This window comes from Micromesistius poutassou (genome assembly GCF_964030765.1).
Source record: "Micromesistius poutassou genome assembly, chromosome: 9".
Lineage (NCBI taxonomy): Eukaryota > Metazoa > Chordata > Actinopteri > Gadiformes > Gadidae > Micromesistius > Micromesistius poutassou.
The window spans coordinates 218,662-243,661 of record NC_140279.1 but is presented as its reverse complement, the minus strand read 5'-3'; the positions used below and the strand labels follow the sequence as shown (position 1 = coordinate 243,661).

Below are 25,000 nucleotides of genomic sequence, written 5' to 3'. Positions count from 1 at the left end.
TCTTCACACCGTCGGCGCTGGGTTTGTTGGCCGAGCCCTTCTCCTTCCGGACGTTATCACCACTGCTGACTGCACTGCCCGCCGCCTTCGGCGTCTTCTCTGCTTTCAGAGTCTTTTCCGATTTGCAGTTCTTGCCGTGACTGGGTTTGGCAGCCGGCCTCTCCCTCTCCACGCCGTCCTCCTGGGGCCACGACTCCCAGCCCTCCGGATCCGGATCCCTGGGGGTCTGCTCGCGGACCTCCTCCCTGCCCCTCTGGGGAGGGGGAGCGCCGCTCTCCAGCCCCGGGTCCTTCCTGCCCGCCGCCGCCGCCGCCGCCGCCCCCCCGCCACCCTCCCTCCGCTTGAGCCGGTTCAGGGAGGTCGGCCGGTACTCCGTTCCGGAGCTCTCCTCGTCGGTGTCTGAACAGGTGTACTTCTGCGTGTCGGCGGCGCCGCCGCCGCCGCTCTGCTGGCGAGGCCGCTTGGCTGTTGGCACGTACTCCTTGTCCGCGGACGGCCGCCCCGCTTTGGCTGCTTTGGACGCTCGGTTCTCCTTTATACCCTCTTCCTTTTTGTGCTTTCCGGCTATCCTTGCGGAGTAGTTTGAGAGCGGGTCGTATTCCATGTCGGTGGTGGGCTTGGAGTTGTCCAGAGTGTACTTCCCCTTGGAGGAGGAGGAGGAGCCGCTGTTGGAGTACGTCGGTGGGGCGGGGAGGGCGGCGGCGGCGGCGGTGGCGGGCCGTGCGGCCGGGGTGCGCGGGGACCCTTTCCTCACGGACGTGGGAACGTACTCCATGGAGTTGGCCCCCTTGACGTCCGCGTCCAGGGTGTACTTGCTGCAGCCCGGGGTGGGGTTGTACTCCGCCGTGGTCATCTGGTAGCTCCCGGGGTCGTAGGCCAGGTGGGAGGTCGCCACTCTGGGCTTTTTGACCGCTTCCGCCGCACACGGGCCTCTGTTGGACGTGGGCTCGTACTCGTCGTCGCCCATCCGAGAAAGTTTCCTCTTCTCCCGCTCCACTTCATTCTGGACCTCCTTGATGGCCTGGTTGACCAGCTCCAGGGCCCCGCTGAGGTCCTCCCCCCCATCCTCTTTGTGGGGCCCCACCTCCGGGTTGAACGGGTCATACGCTTGATCTACGCGATACAGAACAGAAATGAAGAGGGGTTTTTTAAAGACAGGGACGTCAACAACAACGCATTTCAGAGTGACACCATTGTTCAGGCGGTGGAAACGGAACATGGGAGGACAGCATGAAGGTAAAAGGGGTTCATACGGACACCACAGACACAGAAACACAGGCAACCAGCGGGGACCTTTGAGCTTGGAGTCCGCGCCTCTCGGCTTCCTGTCGACGCCGTGGGACGCGCGTCTCTGCCGACTGTGCCTGAAGTGACAGTACGGTCTGTTGCACCCGGGTCTGTCGGGACCCGGGACCTCGGCGGAGTCCGCGTAAAACGGGCACTCGAGCCCTCGGAAGAACCCGGTGGATCTCAGCATGTCGTCGTCGGAGCGCCCTCCTCATCCCCGCGGGTCCCCCCCCCAGTCCGGCTCGGTCTCCTCTTCCCTCTAGGACGAAGAGCGTCGGGCGGCAGAACAATAACAAGGTCCCTCCGGCGCCATGTTGGACGGTCGGGGAGATGTGTCGCGAGACGCCCCACGTGTCGCGCTCATCTACGTCATTGCGGATAGACACGCCCCCGCTGCGCGCGCAGACGTTGCCCTGCTGCTACGGCAATGCTAAGCTAAGATTGCAGAGGGACACTTTAAGACTAGTTAGATACTAGTAAGATACTAGTCAGAGGCGTGTGATGGACCCGTTTATCGTCATGAGGCGCTGGTTTATAGTCACTAACAGCCCAGCGGTAAATAATTGTTTGTGGTTAATTCTGAAGTAATTTAGGTCGTGAGCGCATGAGGCGACGCCACGTTAACCTTAAGGTTAGGGTTAGAGCCCTAGAGGGTTAGGGTTAGAGCATGGCCCTAGAGGGTTAGAGCATGGCCCTAGAGGGTTAGCGCATGGCCCTAGAGGGTTAGCGCATGGCCCTAGAGGGTTAGGGTTAGAGCATGGCCCTAGAGGGCTAGGGTTAGAGCATGGCCCTAGAGGGTTAGCGCATGGCCCTAGAGGGCTAGGGTTAGAGCATGGCCCTAGAGGGTTAGGGTTAGAGCATGGCCCTAGAGGGTTAGGGCTAGAGCATGGCCCTAGAGGGTTAGGGGCTACAATGTAACCCTGAATAACGAGGCGGATGGGCAACAGTTTATTTAGCAGGAATCCTTCAGCGAGCTGCCGGTCGAACAGCAGGGGAGGTCTGGAGGGAGACACGGAGTAACATGGGCACCAGACAGACGGACGACGGCTCCAGACAGACACACAGACGGGTCCAGACACAGACTGCTCCAAGACAGACAGACGGCTCCAGACAGACAGACTGCTCCAGACACACAGACGGCTCCAGACACACAGACACACAGACGGCTCCAGACAGACTGCTCCAGACACACAGACAGACTGCTCCAGACACACAGACGGACAGACTGCTCCAGACACACAGACGGACAGACGGCTCCAGACACACAGACAGACGGCTCCAGACACAGACAGACGGCTCCAGACACACAGACGGACAGACGGACGGCTCCAGACAGACAGACGAGGTGCTGCTCCTGGGGGATCCGGCCGCGGGGCTTCAGGGCTGCTGAGCGCCTGACGGCAGCGGTTCTCTAGTGGGCAGCTCTTAGTAAACCATTTCAAATAGTCCCTAAAACGGTCGAGAAGAAGCTGTAAATAAACAAGATATCATCTTAAAAGTTGGTTAGGCCTTTTTAAAGCTAAACTCTCCTCAGCTAAAAAGCACTAACACAACACCCATGCGGTTATCCATCCAGGTTTTCCTAAAGCAGTTTGTTACGAGGATTAAGTCCCAAATATTGAAAAAAAATGACAACAGCTGGCCAGTCAGTATAGTGCAGGTTTCAATTATTCCCTGCGTGTTGAACACATCACTAAATAAAGCCTTATATTTTCGAGACATTGAGAATAAATCCACGACCTACCTTCAGCAGCCGAACCCCCCCAAGAGAAACGAGGCGCGCTTAAGTTCGCTGCCAAACACGTGATGCAATTAGCAAGCACCAATGAGAAATTACCATAAATTAAACATTTTTAAAGATCCACAGGTTGCTTTCAAGGCTTCTCTTTTTCATTTAGCCTAACCTAGGTAGGCCTAGGAACTGCAGAACGTGCACGAGTGTACATTCTCTGTACAAAGGACGAACTTGTAGGAAAATCTGTAGGGTCATGAAATAACAGCCAATGCATGTTCGAGAATCCCACACTGTCTACTCTGAATAGGATACTTGTATAAGCGATGTGACCCACAGAACAACACTTGGTTCCGTCATTGTTCCGTCGTCGTCACTCGGCCTCACACACGACCTCCAACCAAACCCTTTACATTAAGTCATTACATCAGTGCGGCACTTCAGTCAGTTTCAAGTGTTTCCATAAAATAATCACAAATAATCATCCCCTTTTCTAGTGAAGAAAGTCCATCTGTCCTCCTCGCTTTCCCACAGAGATCCTATCTCAGTGTACGTTTTGAACGTGACGTTTACTGCTCGGCTGCAAAGCCTTGCCCCGTCACTAGAGGGCAGGATAGAGCCCTTGTTAGAAGCGGTGTTCTCTGATGAGGTCGTCAAAGAGTTTGTTACTGTAACGTCAAGCAATATTCTCCTTGAACGGCCGGTGAACAAAGTATAAGTAAATAGGTAACTTTACACAGACATTGAAGCCAACAGCTTTGTACACTTTGGGTCCGTTATATTTCCACAAACGCAGCTGTTGCTTTTTCTCTTTTCCCTTTCCAAGGGAACATTTTACTGACTTTATTTAATGTTTTTTTCAGGATAAAAACACACACACACACACACACACACGCACACACACACACACACACACACACACACACACACACACACGCACGCCCACACACACACACACACACACACACACACACACACACACACACACACACCTAAGCCGACCTGAAGCGGGGAGCTGCCAGCAGCCGCTTTCCCAGAAGCCTTCAGGGCGGCTGGAGCAATATTTACTCTGCAGGACTTTGTCCCCGTCCGCTGACGTCTCAACGACTGTGAGAGCCTCACCCCCTAGAGCCTCACCCCCTAGAGCCTCACCCCCTCACCCCGTGGAGCCTCACCCTCTCATCCCCTCACCCCCTGGAGCCTCCCCCCTCCCCCCTCCCCCCGTCCTCAGGGTGAAGGGCGGCGGGTCCACCTCTGTTCTGCTCGTGTTTCTGAACCTTTCAAACAGGAGTTGTGAGGTCAGAGCCTGCGGGTCTCAAACCAGCAGCCCCAGATCAGATCAGCTACAGGCACAAGGACTCAACTTCCAGGGGGTTCACTGCAATACTTACATCTTTGCTACACTTGCGTTATTCAAGTATCGATTTGTTATAGGTCGGTTCAGAATTTGATAATGTTCTTCAAGTTGAATTCCTATTGCGTTTGAGGCTCAAATCATTTGTCATACCAATGTCAAGGACACGTTTATCATAAACAAATACATTGGATAATGTATCAATTCAATTGACGTGACCTTTATCTCTTGTGACATGGGATTTCTTCCTATTTGAAGCACTATGAATGGTTATGGCGCTCTATAAATGAACTCCTACGGTCTCACTACTGGTCCTACGAAGACCAGCAGTGCCGTTATGACCCAAGACCCAGTCCCGCGTTACACCAGCAGGCGGCGCTGAAGACCCACTGGAGCCTCATTCATATACGATCTTTATTGTAAGTTAAGCCTCGAGTTCCTCTATTCTGATTCGGTGGTTTTGGCTGAAGAACCAAACAGAAAGGAGAACAAATCTGTTGCAATCTGTGGTGCGTGTCCTGCCCTAGAGAAACCGGGTTAACCGTCAAGGGGACGTTGAGTCATTCAACATGTCATCATTGTGGCGTTTAAAGTTAGTGATCCCTTTTCTGGAGCATTCTTATCGCTCTCTTTAATAGGCTTGTTTCATAGGCAACGAGTTGTGCATACATACCAGGAGTATCAGGTCGTGTTTAAATATATCGTAAGAGATGCATGCAAGCCATTTGTAGACCAAGAGGAAACTCCCTTGTAACTCTTCTCGATTTGCCCCCCCCCCCTCCGCCCTCCGCCAGTATGCATTTAGCCTGAGAGCATCAGTCCAGAGGAACGGGCAGAGCTTACGGCGAGTTGCATCAGTCTGTCGGCCCTCACCCCAATGCTCACCCACACTCACCCCCCTGCTCACCCACACTCACCCCCCCTGCGTCCGCGCTCCGCTTCCTGTGGGACAGTGAGGCCGGAGGAGCGTATCGAACATCAAAGGGATCTGAAGGGTGATTCCGTCACCTTCAGAGAAACGTTCGGATGGTAAATATAAACCAGTGACACGAGTGAGTGAACCTGAAGCCATCTGGCAGCTTCTGCCTTTGGATCGAAGACAAAACAAACGAAACGTGGTTCAAAGCATTTTTATTGCATTTTTTTGTAGAAAACGATACAAAATTCTGTAGCAACAGTCAAATGTTGCTTCGAGTGAACTGCAATCATTCGCATGGTACAGTAAAGTGCTTATTTCGAATCAAAATGTTGTTCCTATTCAGAGGATGTATTTACATTATCTTTCAGTGATTAATGAGCTCTGGGTCGATCAGATCACATCCAAAAAGGAAAAAAAAAAAAAGGGAGAAATATGCATCTGACCCAAATGTCAGAACAATTTATCGCTGTTGGTAAGCCTTTGGGCTACATTCAAATTGTGGAAGTCATAATTGACCGTTTTTTGTTATAAAAAAAAAAGTATATAAACACATATGAGCTGAATGGATAATGTTATCCTCTACTCAATAAAAGGCAGTCCAAAGTTACTGCAAATTACCGCCAAGTAGAAATGGTCAAGACCAACAAAAACTCCCATAACCAAAAAAGGATATCGGAGTATGGCTGACTACTGTGCATTTCTGAGAATCAGAAACCTGAACATGTATGTAGAAACTTGTCAATCAAGGGAAGAGAAAGGCAGAACTACTGAATAGTGTGGGTAAACCCATAGATTACCGTTATCACCCTAATGCATTTTTCTTTTTTAGAGATTTATTGGTTGCAAAGTACTGCGACTGCAAACACAAATTCAAGTAAGTCTTACTATAAGACATAACATCCCATAATGACCCTAACCCATAATGATGCACAGACCGTCTACCCCCCCCCCCCCCCCCTCCCACCCCAGAATATTACAATCAGTGTCCTGTTATCAACGCGTCTAACGGTACGGCGCACTGTGCTGCCCCCTGGTGGTTCCTCTCTTTGGTGGCCACTACAGCGTCTGGGACCCCTCGACACGAGTCAGAAAGAATCAACCTTATTCTGAACAAACCCATGGCCAATATGATGGCATACAAAAAAGGTACAACAACAACAACGACAACAACAAAAAAAAAAAGATATAAAAATAAAATAAAAAGCCTTTCCTGGGCATGAACCGCTCCAGATGAACTCAACCCAGATCATTCCCTCGCCTCAAACGCCACATACGCGGACCTTTCAAAAACCAAAACACAAAAAAATAAAAAGATTTTTTTTTTTTTAAAAAGGAGGAAAAAAACTTTTGTTCGACCTGAACATAAACAGCACCTGCATGAGAATCACCATGGAAACAAAGCCTCATTGCCACCCCGAAGGAGGGTGGCACCGCGTTTCAAAACATGAACAAAAGTAAGCTCATCAATACCGCTCTACAACCGTGGAAGACTTCGTACTTTTGGATTTCCTGGAATGTCTTTCCATTTTATTTTAGATTTAGTTATACCAACAAAAAAAAAATATATATATAACCTCATATTCTATTATTTTTTTTAATAATTTGCGGTGAAGCTGTATCCATGGCATAAACAAAAGGCTTGAGATGCGTCGACGTCAGAACAAACGACTAACCCCGGAAAGAGACCCTGAAAACACGTCCCACGCTGCCCCTAGTGGGGGCCTGTTGAAGCACACCTATACTGACTGGTCTTAATACAAGAAGAATCAAAACAGGCATCGCCTGCAGTTATGCAATAACTGGCGAGGAAGAAAACAACTAAGCGAGGTAATCGGTCGGCCATCGCACAAGGAGTCTTGTCTATGGCAACGTATCAAAACATGGACACTTGAGGAATTCCAGAGAAGAAGGGAAAACTGCTTGGTGGTTTAGTACGTGATGAAAAATGGCTGCTGGTAAGTTCTTGATTGAAACAACAAACTGCTGGTGCAGCAGCGCGTCCACTGGCTGGACAGACAGACGGCCTCCAGGACCCCAGGGGATTCCCCTTTCAACCCTTCAAACCAACGACTTCTCCCGGCAAGCCCTCATCCAGTCATGTAACCCACAGAAGATCTACGCTAAGCATCAAGCATCACTGACCATCTTTCGTCTGCGTGGAAGCCTTTCGATGAGCCCCAATCCGCCGGTGGCTCCCAGCAGCCAAAAGCGAGCAGACTTAAAAACCCGTCACATGAGAGACGATGACCACACCCTGGGTCCACCAGAACCGCTGTGGGAACCACCACACCAGTGATCAGACCATCATGTTAGAGGGAACACCTTCTCAGGGTCTTTTTTTTTTTTCCATTAGTGCTTCTCCGTAAGAATATGCTTAAAAAATAAGGGTTCAACTTTTACATCCAGCTCCGGAAAAAAAAAACCTATGCAGACTCTGCACGGTCAATTAAATGAAAAAAATCACCAAAGACGGTCGAGAACACTTAACAGCGCTAGAATTGAAGTTTGATCTGAACTAAAGAATAGACCGGGGAGCCGGCCACCGACGGACTGCACCAGGCAGGGACAGTGTGGAGGAGGAACAGCCCTTCGAGCTCTGGAATCCCTTCTAGACAAAAAAGAGCCTTCATCTTACATATTGCATATAAATGCCTGTACGCACGTGCACTCCGGCCACCCCTGCACACAACGCACAGGCAAAGAGAACATTCCGGATAACTTAATTCACAGTGGATCCAGTTGTAACATGTGGAAGCAGCACAACAGGTTGTCCTTTGGTGTCTCGGTTGGAAAGAAATGAGTTTTTCAATTTCTCCTGAAGTGTATGAAAAAAAATAAAAAAAAATAAAACTTAACTCAAAACACCTCCTCTACTTTAACCCGAATACTGAGCTGCCCTCCACAGCAGCCGTGACATGCGTACCCACCGGTATAACATGACATGGTGCATGTTATACCCACAGGTATAACATGACATGGTGCATGTTATACCCACAGGTAAAACATGACATGGTTCATGTTATACCCACAGGTAAAACATGACATGGTTCATGTTATACCCGCAGGTATAACATGACATGGTGCATGTTATACCCACAAACATAACATGGCTCTGCGGCGGGCGCGCCCCTGGGGAGGATGTGCTTGTTTTCTGTGTGCTGCCGATAAAGCAGAAGGCATTTTGAGAAGAGCTATGGGCAACAGTCCTCATGTACAGCAAGGCCTGGACAGCTGAAGGGCCCGGGGCCCCCCGGAGGTTTCAGAGGAGGGTCATACACCAGGGGGGGGGGGGGGGGGGGACTTCAGGCCGGGCGGGGCGGGGGGGCGGGGTGGGTGGGGGGGGGGCCGGCGCCGGTCAGGCACAGTCTCCCATGATGACCAGCGGGGCCAGCAGCTGCCGGAGTTCGGCAGCGGACACGGGCCCGGTCTTGGGCCCGGTCTTGGGCTGGCCGTCCTTCTGCCGGCGGCGGCGGCCACCCAGTTTGGAGTTGGACGGAGGGAAGAGGGGCATCGAGGAGCCGCTGGCCGTGATGACCAGGGGCTCCTCCTGCTGCTCCTCCTCCTCCATGCCGTCCTGCTCGGCCAGCTGCCGGTTCACCGCCATGGCCTGGCCGGCGAAGAAGGTCAGGCCCCGGGCCCTGCTGGTCCTGAGGGCGCACAAGACGAACAACGGGGGTCAACGGAAGGAGAAGAGAACGCCGGAGAGAGACGACGCGACGACACCAAGAAGACGAACGCAAGCGGACTAAAACAAAGACGTCTTCTTAGCCAACAAAGATCTTACCTTTGATGCAAGATGGATGTAGGCAGAGTGTCGGAGGCGCCCTATGAAACAAAAGTCAGGACATTGTTAGACACTGGCTTCCTCCCACTCCCCCCCCACCCACCCACCCACCCACGGCAGCAGAGGAGGACCTACCCCTTGCACCCAGGGGTGCCTCAGCACCTGGCTGGCACTCAGCCTGTTTTTGGCATCCCGCACCAGAAGTTTGGAAATGAGGTCTTTGGCACTTGAAGATATGCGGGCCCAGTCTTTCTCAGGGAACGCATAAATTCCCTCCTGGATACTCTCGAATAAGGTGTTCTGAAAAATAATAAGAAAAAAAAAAAGTGCATACCATTAAACCGACAGGTGGTTTAGTTACAGTTGGCCTGTTAAGAAAACAGGATCCTTCAGAGATCAGGTTCAACCAGGTTTAGGTTTTTTTTAAAGATTAGGAGACAAGGAGCTCAGCGATAGAAGGCCAGAGAGCGACGGTCGTACCTGACAGGTGTGGCAGGGCTCTCCCAGCTCCCAGCCACAGCCACCCCCGCACCGCCCCACGAAGGGCGGGTAGCCGCTCAGCATGATGTACAGGATCACCCCCAGGCTCCACAGGTCGCAGCGCTTGTCATAGATGGTGGCCTCCTCGCTGAAGGCCTCCACCACCTCGGGGGCCATGTACTCGGCGGAGCCACACTGTCAAAAACAAAGAGAGAGAGAGAGAGAGAGAGAGAGAGCTTCAGCCTTGGGCCCAGACTAACAGCTGACACCACGCCCCGGGCTGCTGCTGCAGGAGGAGGACAACAAGCTGGGACGCCATCAACACTGGGTTCTCTAGCAGCTGATCCCTCATGTGCTCCCCTACAGGAGGAGGGCCCTCGGGGCTCCACTGGGAACAGACAAGGCCCCGCCTGTGGAAGCTACACTGTGGTTCTTGCAGAACAGAGCCTAGGACACATGCAGTTCACCTCCAGTAGAAGGGATCTGTTCAGAGCTGCTCCTCTTAACAACATGAGAGGCTCCAGGCCCCAGCCTCTGTTATTAATAGCGAGGCTGCAGGAGGAGGCGAGAGTGAGGCAGAGCCGCTCGTTGTTGTGACCGCTGAAGAGATGTGAACGCACCGAGTGGTCCGCTACAGAATGAGGGCAAAACGCACCGAACTGGAAGGAGAGGATTTGCATTACTGCGAGCCGGGGACCAGCAGAGTGCTCCTTGTGCACAATCAGAGCAGATCACCCGATTCTTGACACAGAACACATCGATGGAGCTCATGAGGGGAGTGGTCTCATGAGGGGAGTGGGCTACGCTAAGTTCAGCAAGATGCCAAACAAAGAATTTCCTCCATTTTACTTCAGGGTTATCCGAATATAAAAATCATACTTTCATAAAAGGCCTAATGCCGTAAAATGCTTTTCTACAGTGCATGTGGATTAGGAACGTGTCAAACCATTTCTTAATCTTAAGGAGTAAAAAAAAAAAAAGGAAGATAATGTTCCAGCTTCATGTTGAACACACGTCGAAACGGTGCTGCATAGTACCGTATGAAATACCTTATTTGGGTTTAACGTCATTAGTATACAAACCATCGTCTGAGGAAGAAAACAAGAGTAGCCTAAAGGCTTCCTTCAGAGTGAGCCATGTTTACAGAGAGCAGCTCTCTGTAATGAACCGCGCTGCCACTGGCTCCTCCCACAGCCTTATGCAATGCAATCCTGCACTAAAGGAATCTCCACAGACAAAGCCCCCTCTGTCGAAGAGCAAAGAAGCCCAGCCCCCCCACGTCTCCACTGTGGCTGGGGGGGGGGGGGGGGGGCACCACAGACCGCAGCCCCCCCCCCCACAGAACCAGGTCAACCACTGCCCATAAAACCCTTCAACGGCCACCCACCCCCGCCCATCATAATGAACAGACAGGGCAGGTTGATAGCGATACGATATCAAGGCCTATCTAGGCACCCCCCCCCCCCTGATGGTTGTTTTACATAAGGGGGCCAATCCAATACAAACACAAGTCCGTTAAGAGATAGCCCGCTGTGAAAGACTCCCAGGTCAACGATAAGGGGCTCCGTCATCAGCTGAGTCTGCTCTTATCAAACAAGAGTTCAACCTTATATGTATATTAGGGGCAGTTACTGCTCGGTAAACAACAACAAGTCTGGGCTGTTCCACTCGATGTGTGGAGGGGTGGCCTCAGTCAGACAGACGGACACACCCCTCTGGTCCAGTGGCCGGTTCTGATCAGACTGAGACTTCCAGGAATAGGCTGTGCTCCTGTCATCAGCTGTACCTGCACCTCCACCTCCCACAGAACCCCCACCTCCACCTCCCACAGAACCCCCGACCTCCACCTCCCACAGAACCCCCTGCCTCCACCTCCACCCCCCCACAGAACCCCCACCTCCACCTCCCACAGAACCCCCAACCTCCACCTCCCACAGAACCCCCTGCCTCGACCTCCACCTCCCACAGAACCCCCTGCCTCCATCTCCACCTCCCACAGAACCCCCTGCCTCCACCACCCCCTCCCACAGAACCCCCTGCCTCCACCTCCACAGAACCCCCTGCCTCCACCTCCACCTCCCACAGAACCCCCTGCCTCCACCTCCACCTCCCACAGAACCCCCTGCCTCCACCTCCCACAGAACCCCCTGCCTCCACCTCCAACAGAACCCCTGCCTTCACCTCCACCCCCCACAGAACCCCCAACCTCCACCTCCCACAGAACCCCCTGCCTCCACCTCCAACAGAACCCCCTGCCTCCACCTCCCACAGAACCCCCAACCTCCACCTCCCACATAACCCCTGCCTCCACCTCCCACAGAACCCCCTGCCTCCACCTCCACCTCCCACAGAACCCCCTGCCTCCACCTCCACCTCCCACAGAACCCCCCACCTCCACCTCCCACAGAACCCCCTGCCTCCACCTCCCACAGAACCCCCAACCTCCACCTCCCACAGAACCCCCTGCCTCCACCTCCCACAGAACCCCCAACCTCCACCTCCCACAGAACCCCCTGCCTCCACCTCCCACAGAACCCCCCCCTCCACCTCCACCTCCCACAGAACCCCCTGCCTCCACCACCCCCTCCCACAGAACCCCCTGCCTCCACCTCCCACAGAACCCCCTGCCTCCACCTCCCACAGAACCCCCTGCCTCCACCTCCACAGAACCCCCCCTGCCTCCACCTCCCACAGAACCCCCAACCTACACCTCCCACAGAACCCCCTGCCTCCACCTCCCACAGAACCCCCCCCCCCCTCCACCTCCCACAGAACCCCCTCCACCTCCACCTCCACAGAACCCCCCCCTCCACCTCCACCTCCACAGAACCCCCCTGCCTCCACCTCCAGCTCCCACAGAACCCCCTGCCTCCACCTCCACCTCCCACAGAACCCCCCGCCCCCTAAGCATTCCTAGGGCTGGGCTCTGAACCGGAACCACATGGCCGGTGGGAGAGAGGAGAGAGGAAACAGCAGCAGTGCTGGAATGCGAGGCCAGAGGGCGGAGGTGCAGGACCTCAGTCGGGGGGGGAGGATCTGATTAGACCGCATGTGATCATGTGGCCCACGAAAACAAGCACGGGGCGCATGCGCAGGCCGGGCCGGCTGGCTCCTCCCCCTCATCCCCTCCTGCCGCCGCAGCCAATCACGGCGCAGTTGCTAGGTAATGGGCACAGGCCACGGCGCTAGAACACGCCTGCATTCCCTTTGTATAGAGAACACAAAGGAAAGGCCGGGGCTGGTAGGAGGGAAGAGCTCCGGGCACGGAGCAGGGCTTGGTGGAGTTTGTTATTCTTTGAGCCTCTCTGTGTGTGGCTAGGGCCAGGGGAGGAGTCTGGGTATATATATTTATGTGGTCTTTAATGTTCCTGGGATAAGAGTCTTTAAACTTCCTCATGAGGACATGGCCTTGTGACGGGGCACAATGTTCCTTTAGATCATATCCAGGTTCTCATGGCATGTAGAAATGTTAAGTTTCTGCAGATTTTGTGGGCTGGGTGTAAGTGGTAAATCTCCTAGCCATAACACGAACACAAAAAGGACTGCCCAGTGACTTTGAAAGTCCTTTCACAACATTCCAGTCAGTGTTTACAAAGCCAGTCCCCCGACGCGACTCAGGACCCTGGCAGCTAACCACTAGAGAGCTGACCCCGCCGGGCCCCCATTCCCTAAAGCTTTAAGTAACTGGCATCACCTGCTCCAATCCATCTCCCTAGACAGCCCACTATCAGCCCCCATAACAACCAACCAGTTGACCGTTAGGAAACATGCCCTCCGGCGCGCACCGCCTTCGTGTGTCGTAAGCCCTCGGGTTACACAGTCACTATCTGCCCACCTTCCCCCCCACCTAATTCACTCAGCCCTTTTTCAACTGATCCTGGTCACAGGATGTTGATATGGGACTGGCCTCTAGCCCAGTGTGGTTGATAAGCACATGGGCTGAGGAGCACAACCCGCCCATTACACCAGTTGTTCTTACGACTACGTTACTTCAGAGAAAACAGGTGTGAATGTCCTTCACCTGTACTGCCAGACCACGACGCCAATGAAAGGATCTAATAGGCAATCTGCCGTTCAACGTGGACGAGCAAACCAAAGCAGTTGAAGACCATAAGCATGCATACTCACGGGAGTCAGGAGCTCCGGGGTAGAGATGGGGGAGCTGTCTCCGTTCAGCTTGATTCCACTTCCCAGGTCAAAGTCACAGATCTTGACTGGGGAGATCTGGGCACGGCAGAAGCATCAAGGATGTTTAGTGGTTTATATTAATACCATGACACGGCCGAATTAACTGATAGATGTTCTTATCCTGCTATTCCGCAATATCGCTGACCATTCCTGAACTTATGATAATGCTGTTGTGAATATGGCGTAACCGACCAGGAGTCCAGCTCACCTTATCAGCGTGCTCACACAGGATGTTTTCCGGCTTCAGGTCCCGGTGAGCCATGCCTGTGAGGAAGGGACTGCGTTAGTCATCAGCTGTTGAAGGATCTTTATGAATTCGCCAGGTGGTCCTATATGAAAAAATAGGTTACCTTTGTTATGCAGGAAGTCCAGAGCGCTAGCAATGTCCTGCACTACAACGCTGGCCTCCTGCTCACTGAAGTGCCTTCTCTTGTGGATTTGAGCCAGGACAGACCCTTGGAAAGAAAACATGCAATCAATTAAAAACATAAAATGAGTAAGCAGGTTGAGTTTGAGTCATTGAGTTTTTACTGGTTTCATAAACTCTCCATTGTGCTACTGTCTTAAAATAACAAAGTTGTGCAACAAAGGGCCGTTGCAGACAAGTTTAAACGCATGCGTTGAGTTTATGCACAGGGGACCTGATGCTGTGTGCTAACCTCCTCTCAGCTTCTCAAACACCAGGTAGAACTTGTCCTCCTCTTCAAAGAACTCCACCAGCTCCAGGATGTTTCTTTAAGAAAACAAATAATAATAATAATAATAAGACCGGATGCTGGTCCTCCTCTAGGGCGGGCAGCCCCCTGACTGAGCTCTAGGGCCTCTAGGGGCTCTAGGGTCCTGGACCGAGACGTGGCGGCAGAGCTTACCGGTGACCCTGGCACTGGTACAGCATCTCAACCTCACGGAACACCCGGTTCCGGCTGTGTCCCGGACGCTTCTCAATAATCTGAGGGAGGAGAGACCATTAGAGACCAGAGCCTTCCAGTGGAACGGGGATCCAGAAGCTCCGTCTGGACCTTATTGATAAAGTTTTATAAAGAGGTGAGGCTCTGGGCTCCCCCTATACTTCATCCCGCACCTTTGACCCAAATGCAAAAGGTGGTTTAACCTCCTTTCTGTTCACCAAACAGACGTCACCCCAACCCCTCCTCTCATAAATATATACATGCATATACATTTTACATATCTATTGCCCTCCAGATCCCACCTTTCCAAATTGAAGTGAGATCTTAAGAGGAATCAAACCAGCAAATCCAAATCATTGATGACAACAATATATTCTGAATCTAGCCGCCCGGGTCTGATCCGCTGTGGGGCCTCCACGGGCTGCCCGCTGCACTGCCAGGAGATAGACTGCTGACACCAAGGCAAAGGGCCTGACTTTTCCAGCCCCGGTTATTGTCTGCATGGAAGTGCTTGTTTCTCTTCCTGCTGGCTGGATTACAGCTGCTATTGAAAGCCGCCTGGAGCAGAGCACACTGTGTGTCTAGGATTAATGCACAGGCGAGAGGCCTCTGCCAGCCTAAAGCCTCTGCACTGTTCCGCTCTGAGTCAGCAGCACAGACGTGCCAATCAGCTCCCTCCTCCTGGTCCCATACACCAGGGCCCCGCCTTCAGCCGAACAAAAGGCCTGCGGGGTAAACAAACGGCCAGCAAAACAGCAGACGCACACATAGCCACGGACTGAGGACCTGTGATATAACAATCTGGATGCATGTGGCTTTGTCCCGTTGGTCTGGCAGTAAAGAGGGGGGGTTACATTGTAACACTTTGTCCCGTTGGTCTGGCAGTAAAGGGGGGGGGTTACATTGTAACGCGGGGCCTACGTCCGGAGGGGGGGGGGGGGGGGGGAGTAACTCAGTGCCCGTCACGCTGCAGCTCTGGAAATCAATCCGCCCGTTCTAAAAACAAACCGAGGAGGGGTTCTGGGGAGAAGCTCCCTGCTAGGTCCTCGTTTACAACCCCAGACCGACACTTGAATCCCTTTTGTGTGCGCGTGGTGGACATCTGGCCAGAACAGTCTGAACCCCCCCATCTTGACCTAGCTGACCTTGAGCAGCCGCCTCTATCCCCCCTCACTTAACCGGCCAATCCCAGGGCTCCAGAAACCCGTGTCTAAGAAACCAACAACAGACCCCCATGCATGAGAGGATCAGAACCTCCAATTCTTTTTAAATATACATTTGACCCCCAAACCCCCACCCTTGAATAACGCTACTGGGGGATATTTAACCATTGTTGGTTAAATAAAGTGTAAAAGTAACAAACTAATCCTGTTCATGAACGCCGATCGACCTCATTAAAACATTCCATCAGGGGACGGTCAACTCCTCCCATTTCTGCAAATCTAGCGAGAAAGAAAAAACTGATTCCTCACCGCCGTTCCCTCCCCGCAAAATGTGCAGAGAGCGACGTCTTGAAGCTCCCCGCCCACGTACAAAAGAACAGCAGTGTAAACACCGGGTCACAGCCAGGCCCCCCCCCCCCGTCCCAAACGGGGTTTGTTTTGGCACAGCTGCCTGTACACAATGTTCCCCTGCTCGAGGCCGCCGTGGCCAATGGGCACGAAGAGAAGGGGCGGACACCGGCCCAAGAGCCGCTCTGATTGGAGCAGGCCATGTGACAGGAAGTGTGTGCTAGCAGCAGCAGCAGCAGTGAGACTGCAAAACGGCGGCGCAGGAGAGTGGACCCGCCGAGGCGCTCGGCCTTTTTTGCAAAACAACAAACTGCATGTCGAGCGTTCGAGTTAACCAAAGCCATGTTCGTTACACTGTGCAAAACGGAGTGAGACCAAGGGGCCTACCTTGACTGCATATTCTTTGTTGGTGATGAGGTTGATGCAGGTCTGCACGCGCGCATACGCCCCCTCTCCCAGGATCTCCTCCTGGAGACCGTACACATCTGCGGAGCGCGACCACAGCTTATTAGAGTCCGCTTTCTAAATCGTCATGTGTGTGTGTGCGCCGCTGAGAAGAATGAAATTCAACAACAGTAACTTGCCCTCAAAACGTCCTGAGAAGCTGTCTGTTGCCCGGCAACGCTTCTTCTTCTTGTTCCTCTTCTTGGCGTCGGGGATGTCGATTGGCTGACTGGAGGGTATGTCTGTCAACATTGAGAGGGTCGTGTTCGTTTAGACACAAGGGCGATGTCTCTGAGGTGGTACACAGTGGACACTGCTGAGCTGTGGTGCTTATGATGTTGAATTGGCACTAGTCATGATCTCACCATACAATACTCACCATGTCTTGGGGAGGAATCGAAATTGAATGATGGATCAAGATGAGAACCATTTTTAGTGAAGTCATCTGACTCAAAGGGATTCTGGCCCTGGAAGATCAGAAAAATGGTTAAGACTTCAAGGCTTGGCTGTAAAGATAAGTCTTGAACTCTCACCTTAACCTACAATAAACCCGCACATTGCCAAATAACCAGACCTGGCTCGCAACAACAACCAAAGGTCTATTTGGCACAAACATAAATTAGTTTAAATTAAAATCAAGAATCCAACCAGGCGCTTTCACTAGCGCACGTCCCCTCTGGGCCCGTTCGCTGCCATAAGGACTTATATATATATATATATATATATATACATACATACATACATACACACATGTCTTGGCTGGCAGTGCACTCACAGTGTGAGGCATGCGGCGTACCCCTTCTCTCTGGAAATAATTTACCAACCTTGAAAGAGCGATGGAATCCAGAGAGTTCTGTGGTTTTATTTTGCACCATGTTTGTGTTGGGCGGACGGCTGCTGCAGTGGGTGAGTGGGTCCAACGGGTTCAGACAAAGCGGGCAGAACACTACGCTGGTTTTAAGTGCTTTAAACGGGAGCCCTGGAAGACAAAACGGGTTGTTTAGGATCCAGACGCATTGGGAGTCCGACGGTGCAGCAGCTAGCGCGCAGCTAGCGCTACGGCGAGCCGTGGCGCAGCAGACGGTCCACTCCACCTCCACTCCACCTCCACTGGGGGTGGAACGGGCGGTGCAGTGGAACCCGCATCGTTTCAACCTTTGGCTCAATCACATTGATCGTTCAATGTGTCGACCCGAATGAGACTTAAGGGCAAAACAAAGCTGACGTCAGCTGAACGGAGGATCCTTTAAACCCCGTCCCAACGCCACGGCTCGGTCCCTGGACCCTAACGCTACGGCTCGGTCCCCTGGACCCCAACGCCACGGTCCCCAAACCTTAACGAACGGCTCCTTACCCCGTCGGTAGGTTTAAGGCTCCAGCGTCGGTTTGTTTTTGACCCACTGCTTCAGAGCCGCAGCTTATGGTGGCGGACGGGCCTGATGGTAAGTGCTTGGGGGTGGTGGAAAAACACCCTGCGACGCTTATTTATAACCTCTTCTTGACTCCTCCCACCCGCCCTGTCCCCGCCCCCCAGCCCCTCCCCGTCCCCCGCCCCCAGCCCCTCCCGCGCTGAAGATCAGCAGGAGGCTGAGGATGACGTAGGTTCTAGAAGGATGTGTTGCTCCTACCATTTTACATCTTATGCTGCTGTACAATGGCACCATACGTAACCGGAATACAGATCGAGGAACTCTTGATGTTTCAGATGTATTATTGCTTATTGCTCAAATAATTATCGAAACAACACGGAGCAACGTTAAGGGGATACAGAGAGAATCAAACACAATAGCCAATACGATTGTTTGGACAATGAACGCGTGAATGTGAGAGTTTGTGCAACGCACGATTTTAACCTCCCCAAAAAAACATCCATGCAATTGGAAGGATAATATTTAACCTTTCCACAATTTAGTAATCAGTAAGAATACTCTCTCTGTACATATCGATTCATTGTTTTATTTCATGTAAATAAATATATATATAATATATAATAAATATTTTAATAATAAAAAAGACGGACTCAATATAGAGCAAAAGCAACAACCCTGTACATTTTATACAATTGGAGGTGAAAATACATTCGAAAGACTTTCAATTTAAAGATTTTGCGATTTTGTATCATAGTGTACACATTTTCTATGGACTAAATAACAAAATGAGCTGTAGGTAAACATTCAAGCCGCACAAGCTCTGATATATTTTTAGTTTTTTGTACTGCATTAATGTATGTACTCCATAAGAACAGGGACAGCCTGTGGGCCAGGAACGTGACTTACCAATACAATCCTTACCACCCGTCTCATGCCTCTGTTACATTGTCAACATATCAAACAGGGGCATGCCATATGCGTCATAATAGTGGTCCCGTTTGATCAGGACATGAGGAAGGGAGTGATGGTTAGCTCCAGTGGTGTTCTTCTGGGGGGGAGCACACCAGTAGCACAGCACACGTGGAACCGAACGTGGAGCACGTTCCGCAGGCTGGCAGAAAGAGACTCTCTCGGAGCAGTGATAATGAAAACACAAGGCCTTGAGTTGTGATGTACGAGCAACGTGTTTAGTCACAAGCTTTGCGTTAACTGGCAGATGCCAAAGCGGAAGGCTTATCACGGGACGAAACCTGACTCCTGTTCTCATGGTTTACATTTAAAAACACATTCAGACTATAACACCCTCATTTGCTTTATAGACACTATATCAACCTGTGCGTGTATCTTTAATCCGATGATAAGAATCCGTTATGCAATACCAACCAAGACTAGACCTCATGTCACTGCACAACATTTGATGCACTGTTCTCTGATAATAAACCATTGTTTATCAAGGATATCCTAGTCTAATCCTTGTATGGTTTGTTTTTCCCAGAATCAATGTCTTGTGACTCCATGCTCTGTGCTGCTCCTCCCAGCTCCAGCCCATGCTACATAGAGGCCGACTGTAGCACACATTACGCAAGGTGGGAGCAGTCCGTCTCCAGCCAAGAGCACATGGTCCAGTTTGGTGCAAAACAAGCCTGCACATTGACGTGCAGGGGGTGGGTCACCGGAACGCAGCGCGTCAGGCGTTGTTAAACAAGGACATAAACCCTTACTGGGGTGTGAGAGTGGACTTCAGCAGCATGTTACCTAAATGAGCCTGGAGGAATATAGTGGATATGTAGGTGTTGTTCCAAAACACTCTCAACTAATTAAACTATATGAAACCACAGCGCTAGGAGCCGGCCACATATCGCTGTAGCATTCCACTTGGGACTTTGTCTGCTTGAAGCAATATGTTTCGTGTTGTCTGTCTTGAAGGTTGGTTTGGACAGGGGCTTCTGAATATGTGTTTTCCCTGGATTTTGGCACAAGGGATTATACCATCTGATCCTGTGTATTAATAAAAAGTTTGTTTGTGCTTGAACACGGTGTAAATTATGTGTAAACATTAGTTACATGGGTAAACTTGATCTGGCCTGGCAAGTAAAGTAAGTAACTCCAAATAGCGCATGTACTCACCGACATGCACTATGTAACGGTATCACATGTTACTGTTACAGTCTTCTGTACCTTAGTAGCCTACTTGGTACTGTACCTTAATGGTTCCTAGAAGTTAACACAGCCGTGAAAGTTACACCCATCTTTTCTGACTAGGCTCTGATTTGAACGTGTGTGTGTGTGTGTGTGTGTGTGTGTGTGTGTGTGTGTGTGTGTGTGTGTGTGTGTGTGTGTGTGTGTGTGTGTGTGTGTGTGTGTGTGTGTGTGTGTGTGTGTCACCAACTGTATTCGTCCAAACATCCACATACCCACAACGATGACATTGGCCTAGTCGTGCTGTTTATCCTAGGCCGAACTAGGCCTGGTTGCCAATGCTATCTAGGCAAGTGAGGTGAATTCCACGACAGAACTGGACGACAGCCGTGAGGTTGCCGACCAGCACGTCGCCCGCTGAGGGACGACTCCGCATGGAAATACGAAATGCAGGGTTTGCAGTAAAGGTAACACTGCATCAAATTCAGCGAAAACCGTATTGCACGTCAGAACGGTTATAGGTGTGGAATATTAACAAATAGTGTAGAGTTAATACTGATATCTTTTGATACTGATAATGTATTGATAATAATACACTCGCCTACTGCGGAAAACACGCAACACAACTCTGAATTCGCAGCGGAAATGCCCAACCTATTTCTCATTTACGTGCCTGGGTTCGTTTGTTTGGTATAACGAAGACATGGCATTGATTTCCTTATTGTCAAACCTAGTATTTTCTTGTGCGTGTCGCCACCGTGTGGCTACTCGGGCCCGCCCGGCGGAGTCTGGCTCCCAGCTGCCGTCTCTCGGTGCCAGGACGCGGACACCGGAGAACCGAAGAAAGGGTGGATTGCAACTGCAACCAAAATAGACTACTTTCTAGTAAAAACTCTTCAGGGAAAGAAACCCTTAACGACGTTTATGTTTTCTTTTGCTAAAATATAGGTTGTGTCGAATGTATTGAATACATTTCGTCATCATGAACACGTAACTGTTAGCGACCAAAAAAACTGATTTGATGAGAGTATGTGAACTAAGAATGTTTGATCACCAATAATCAATTCAGGGTTAAGTAACAGAGAAAAGAGTGATTTTAATTTAATAAACAGAATCTTAATTATTTACTGTCACAACTGATTACAATTTAGGTAAAATTTACATTGGAAAGAGCAACAAAAACATATTCTGGAATGATTAAAAATGAAAGAAAAGAAACAAAACATTAATACTGTGCTCTGATAAGATGCTTGAACTCTTTAAAAGGAATATAATGGAACACAATGAGATTCGTGGTTAAACCTATGTGGCTAAAACAGATTACAGTACTTAAATATAAAAATAAAAACTCTGTCTGATTTGTATTTCTTTGTTCTCTGGTCTTCTATTGGACGGATGGGATCAGCCGGTCTGCTGGGGACGCTCAGTGGCACATCCGAGAGGTCATCTCCTTCTGAAAAACACCAAACTGAAGGTAATCATGGCTGCAATTTGTACTTGAAATACCTTCAGGCCTTACCCAACCGCCTCCGACCTCGTACAGAGCTTGGGAATCTGAGGATTGTCTGGACGGCATTATAGCAAAAGGCCAGAGTTTACTTAAAGTAAGGCAATGTGTAGAATAACGTCAATAACATGTTTCCCTAGAAGACTGTAACATTCTGTACCATATTTACATTTCTGAATTCTAATAAAGCTAGGGCCAACGATGCAGCGTTAGCTTTTAAAAGTGTCCTCCCCCAAACAAACTGACGCTTCCTTCAGGCCCGAGCCACTCCCCCAAAGCACGTCACCGCTGACGCAAGAGGACTGACCTGTGAGGACTCTGGGAGCGCCCGGCAGAGGGCATCCACACAGACAGGCAGACAGACAGGTAGACTACAGGCAGACAGACAGGTAGACTACAGGCAGGCAGACAGACTGGCAGACAGACAGGTAGACTACAGGCAGGCAGACAGACTGGCAGACAGACAGGTAGACTACAGGCAGGCAGACAGGTAGACTGCAGGCAGACAGACAGGTAGACTGCAGGCAGACAGACAGGTAGACAGACAGGTAGACTACAGGCAGGCAGACAGGTAGATTACAGGCAGACAGACAGACAGACTGCTAGGCAGACAAGACAGGTAGACTGCAGGTAGACAGACAGGTAGACTGCTAGGCAGGCAGACAGGTAGACTGCAGACAGACAGACACGTAGACTGCTATGCAGACAGACAGGTAAGCCATCAAATCATTCTATTCTGGTAGAATAAAATGATTTGACGACTTATTACACCTGCAGCAAACATTTATTTATTTGATTTATTGATTGCTATCGGGATGTTAAGAAAATGTCAACAAATATGACCAAAAATGTTCTAAAATAAATTGGCTACCCTAGCATTAAGGTGAAGAGTATTAGTAGTATTAGTATTAGTTTAAAATGTACATACAGCACAGTACCCTTTGACAGAATGACAGCCAACACTAGTGCACAATGCAGTCCATGCAGGAGGGCATGCAGAGCACAGACACAATCAATAAATACAAAATCTAAACTAAAGACGGCGATCGGGTCAGTCTCCTCACCAGAGGCTCCAGCTCCTTGTGGTCGGTGAGGTTGAACTCAGTAACAAAGTAGTAGAAATGCTTGTAGCAGGTGTTGACGTGGGCCTCCGCGCCCATCTGGCTCACGCGGTCGAAGTGGTGGATGTAGACGTGGACGAACACTCGGAACAGACGGGACAGGATCTTCTTAGCCACCTGCATGAAGGTCTTGGGGAACGGAGTACCTGTGGACCGGAGAGAGGGACACAGCGCTCGTTAGATAACCTGGTCAACTCATATGAATGTCTGCTGTAAATGAGCATTTATATCAATGTCTTTGTGGCTAATAGCAGGGTAAAAGCGCTCGTAACAGTGATAAATGACAAAATAACAACCTATCTTTTACTGTAGTGTACTGTATTTATTTAGATTTTAATAGTTGATTCTACTATCCATTGATTGTGGGTCAGGGTTATTGGGTTGTGCAATAATTTAATCATGTTCCAATAAGAATCCTGAGGGCATGAGTTAAAGCTTTAACCCAGGTAACCTCCCCCCCCCCTTCACGTGTCCACGCGCTCTGATCACATCCATCCAACTCCAAACCAGTGTTTAGCCCCATAGCTGGGTCCATCTGCCACGGCTAGGAGGCTGTCACTCAAAGTGCCAAAGAAACCAATGCCCACGTTAAGACTGAGTGGTTGTGTGTCGCCCGACGGGCCTCGGCACTCATTCAACATTTATTGCTCAGATCCGATTTTTTGTTTGGCTGCTGCAATCTTTTTTCCAATGTGGATAATATCAGAATCCAGTGATAACTGGTCCCAGTCCGACTGAACAACAACAACAGTCAGACCAGCAAACACAGAATCAACATGGAGGCCGCTGGAGTCAGCGTTCAAGGATTCCTCCATCAGTAGATGTGCACAGTAGTGTGGTTGGCATGGACACCATGGTAACGGCGGTGTCTGCTTCAGAATTCAGTTTTTTATGAACTGATTTGGGCACTGGGATCATGTGATCTGAGATGGTGGCCGCGGAGATCATCTGAACTCTGAATGCAGAGCAACATCTCCATACGTGTAGGAGGGGGAGCTATGGTAGCTAGGGGAGCTGCTAAACCCTCGTTCTGAACATAATGGAGGCCAACTGGGACGTTTCAAAAGGCACCAACACCCCAAGAGAGGGTGAGCTGAACAAATGGCTGATTGACGACTGGACGGACACTGTTATGAACCGTCCTAACAGCCTCGTCCTTTAAGGTTGTTTCTAATCATAGATTACACTGGAACCGTGACCCTTACATGCTTTTTTGAGATGCTTCTGTTGTTCATGAGATGCCAACAATGCAACTCGGAGATCGAGCAAGGTCAAAATGAAGACTGCTCTAAAATGTCTGGAGGCCTTTGGACACTGCTGGCAATAAGGCTAACAGCAGCAGTCTGTTAGCATTCGTTTCATTAAACAATAAAACTACTCCATTATGTAGACATTGACCAGCTGAATGTAATATCCATTATGGGGATAATGACATGTCCCTCTTTATCCTCTGTTGGCAAATGTCCTGACTTGGAAATCGATTGGGTTTATACACGTTGCATCATCATCATGCAACACTGAACCAGTTTGAACAACAGTAAATAGGTGTCTGTTCCAATTCATCAACCAAATATTCTAAAACTTTGTCAGACAAAGACATGAAGTGTCTGAAGCCCATGTAGCCCCCCCCCCCCCCCCCCCCCCCCCCTCTCTCTCTCCCCGGGGAGGGGAGGGGGGGGGGGGGGGGGCAGCAGGCTGTGACCTACTTCTAGAGCCAGGTCCTGAGTCCGACCCCACATCTTACCGACGTTGGTGGGGAAGATGTTCTCGTTGTTGATCTGCACCTCGATCCAGTCCATGAGCAGGCTCATGTACTTGGGCGCGGCCAGGGCGGTGGGCCTCTTGTACTTGTGGTCGTCCTGCCAGCGGTACTCGTACTTGGGTCCCCCGGACATGACGGGGCAGGTCTGGTCGGTGCAGGAGTCGCTGATGGTGCCGTAGATGAGGTTGATGCGGTTGAAGAAGTCCACCACGTGGACCGCCACCCAGTCGTTGAGGTCCTCGCCGTGGGGCAGCTGCACGGCTTGCTTCAGGTCCAGCCCGGCGTTCAGCGAGGCCTGGGCCTTCTTGTGCAGGTCGAAGCGCTGCGTGCCCGGCTCGAACTTGCGCTTGGGGCGGAATGTCCTGTCTTTGTTGAAGACTTGTTTCAGGCCCAGAGACATGGCTGCATGGGGGGGGTGGTGCGGGGGGGGGGGGCGATCTGCTCGTGTGTGTGTGTGTGTGTGTGTGTGGTCTGGGGACGGTGAACCGGTGTGA

The 25,000-nt window shown here is 50.9% G+C and overlaps 3 protein-coding genes across 3 annotated transcripts in view; all 3 read right to left on the bottom strand.

Annotated features, from left to right (window-relative positions):
- Window positions 1-1,595, bottom strand: part of rexo1 (REX1, RNA exonuclease 1 homolog) — an 18,462-nt gene extending 16,867 nt beyond the window's left edge. Inside the window, 2 exon segments of the mRNA XM_084472753.1 lie at window positions 1-1,113; window positions 1,294-1,595. The exon segment at window positions 1-1,113 is cut by the window's left edge and continues 821 nt beyond it. Coding sequence (XP_084328879.1) covers window positions 1-1,113; window positions 1,294-1,477 — 1,297 coding nt within the window. The 5' untranslated portion in view covers window positions 1,478-1,595.
- A 3,892-nt stretch (window positions 1,596-5,487) lies between these two features.
- mknk2b (MAPK interacting serine/threonine kinase 2b) lies at window positions 5,488-18,065 on the bottom strand. The gene is made up of 14 exons (XM_084472746.1): window positions 17,962-18,065; window positions 17,432-17,586; window positions 16,987-17,074; window positions 16,748-16,849; window positions 16,551-16,648; window positions 14,614-14,693; window positions 14,404-14,477; window positions 14,095-14,199; window positions 13,953-14,008; window positions 13,685-13,780; window positions 9,557-9,751; window positions 9,212-9,376; window positions 9,077-9,117; window positions 5,488-8,939 (listed from the first exon to the last, which is right to left on the bottom strand). The coding sequence occupies exons 2-14, from the start codon at window positions 17,480-17,482 to the stop codon at window positions 8,648-8,650; spliced, it is 1,443 nt and encodes a 480-aa protein (XP_084328872.1). The 5' UTR covers window positions 17,483-17,586; window positions 17,962-18,065; the 3' UTR covers window positions 5,488-8,647.
- A 3,132-nt stretch (window positions 18,066-21,197) lies between these two features.
- Window positions 21,198-25,000, bottom strand: part of mob3a (MOB kinase activator 3A) — a 4,807-nt gene continuing 1,004 nt past the window's right edge. Inside the window, exons 2-4 of the mRNA XM_084472749.1 lie at window positions 24,489-25,000; window positions 22,688-22,890; window positions 21,198-21,569 (exon numbers count right to left, since the gene is read on the bottom strand). The exon at window positions 24,489-25,000 is cut by the window's right edge and continues 70 nt beyond it. Coding sequence (XP_084328875.1) covers window positions 21,540-21,569; window positions 22,688-22,890; window positions 24,489-24,906 — 651 coding nt within the window. The 5' untranslated portion in view covers window positions 24,907-25,000 and the 3' untranslated portion in view covers window positions 21,198-21,539. The remainder of the gene's footprint in view (window positions 21,570-22,687; window positions 22,891-24,488) is intronic.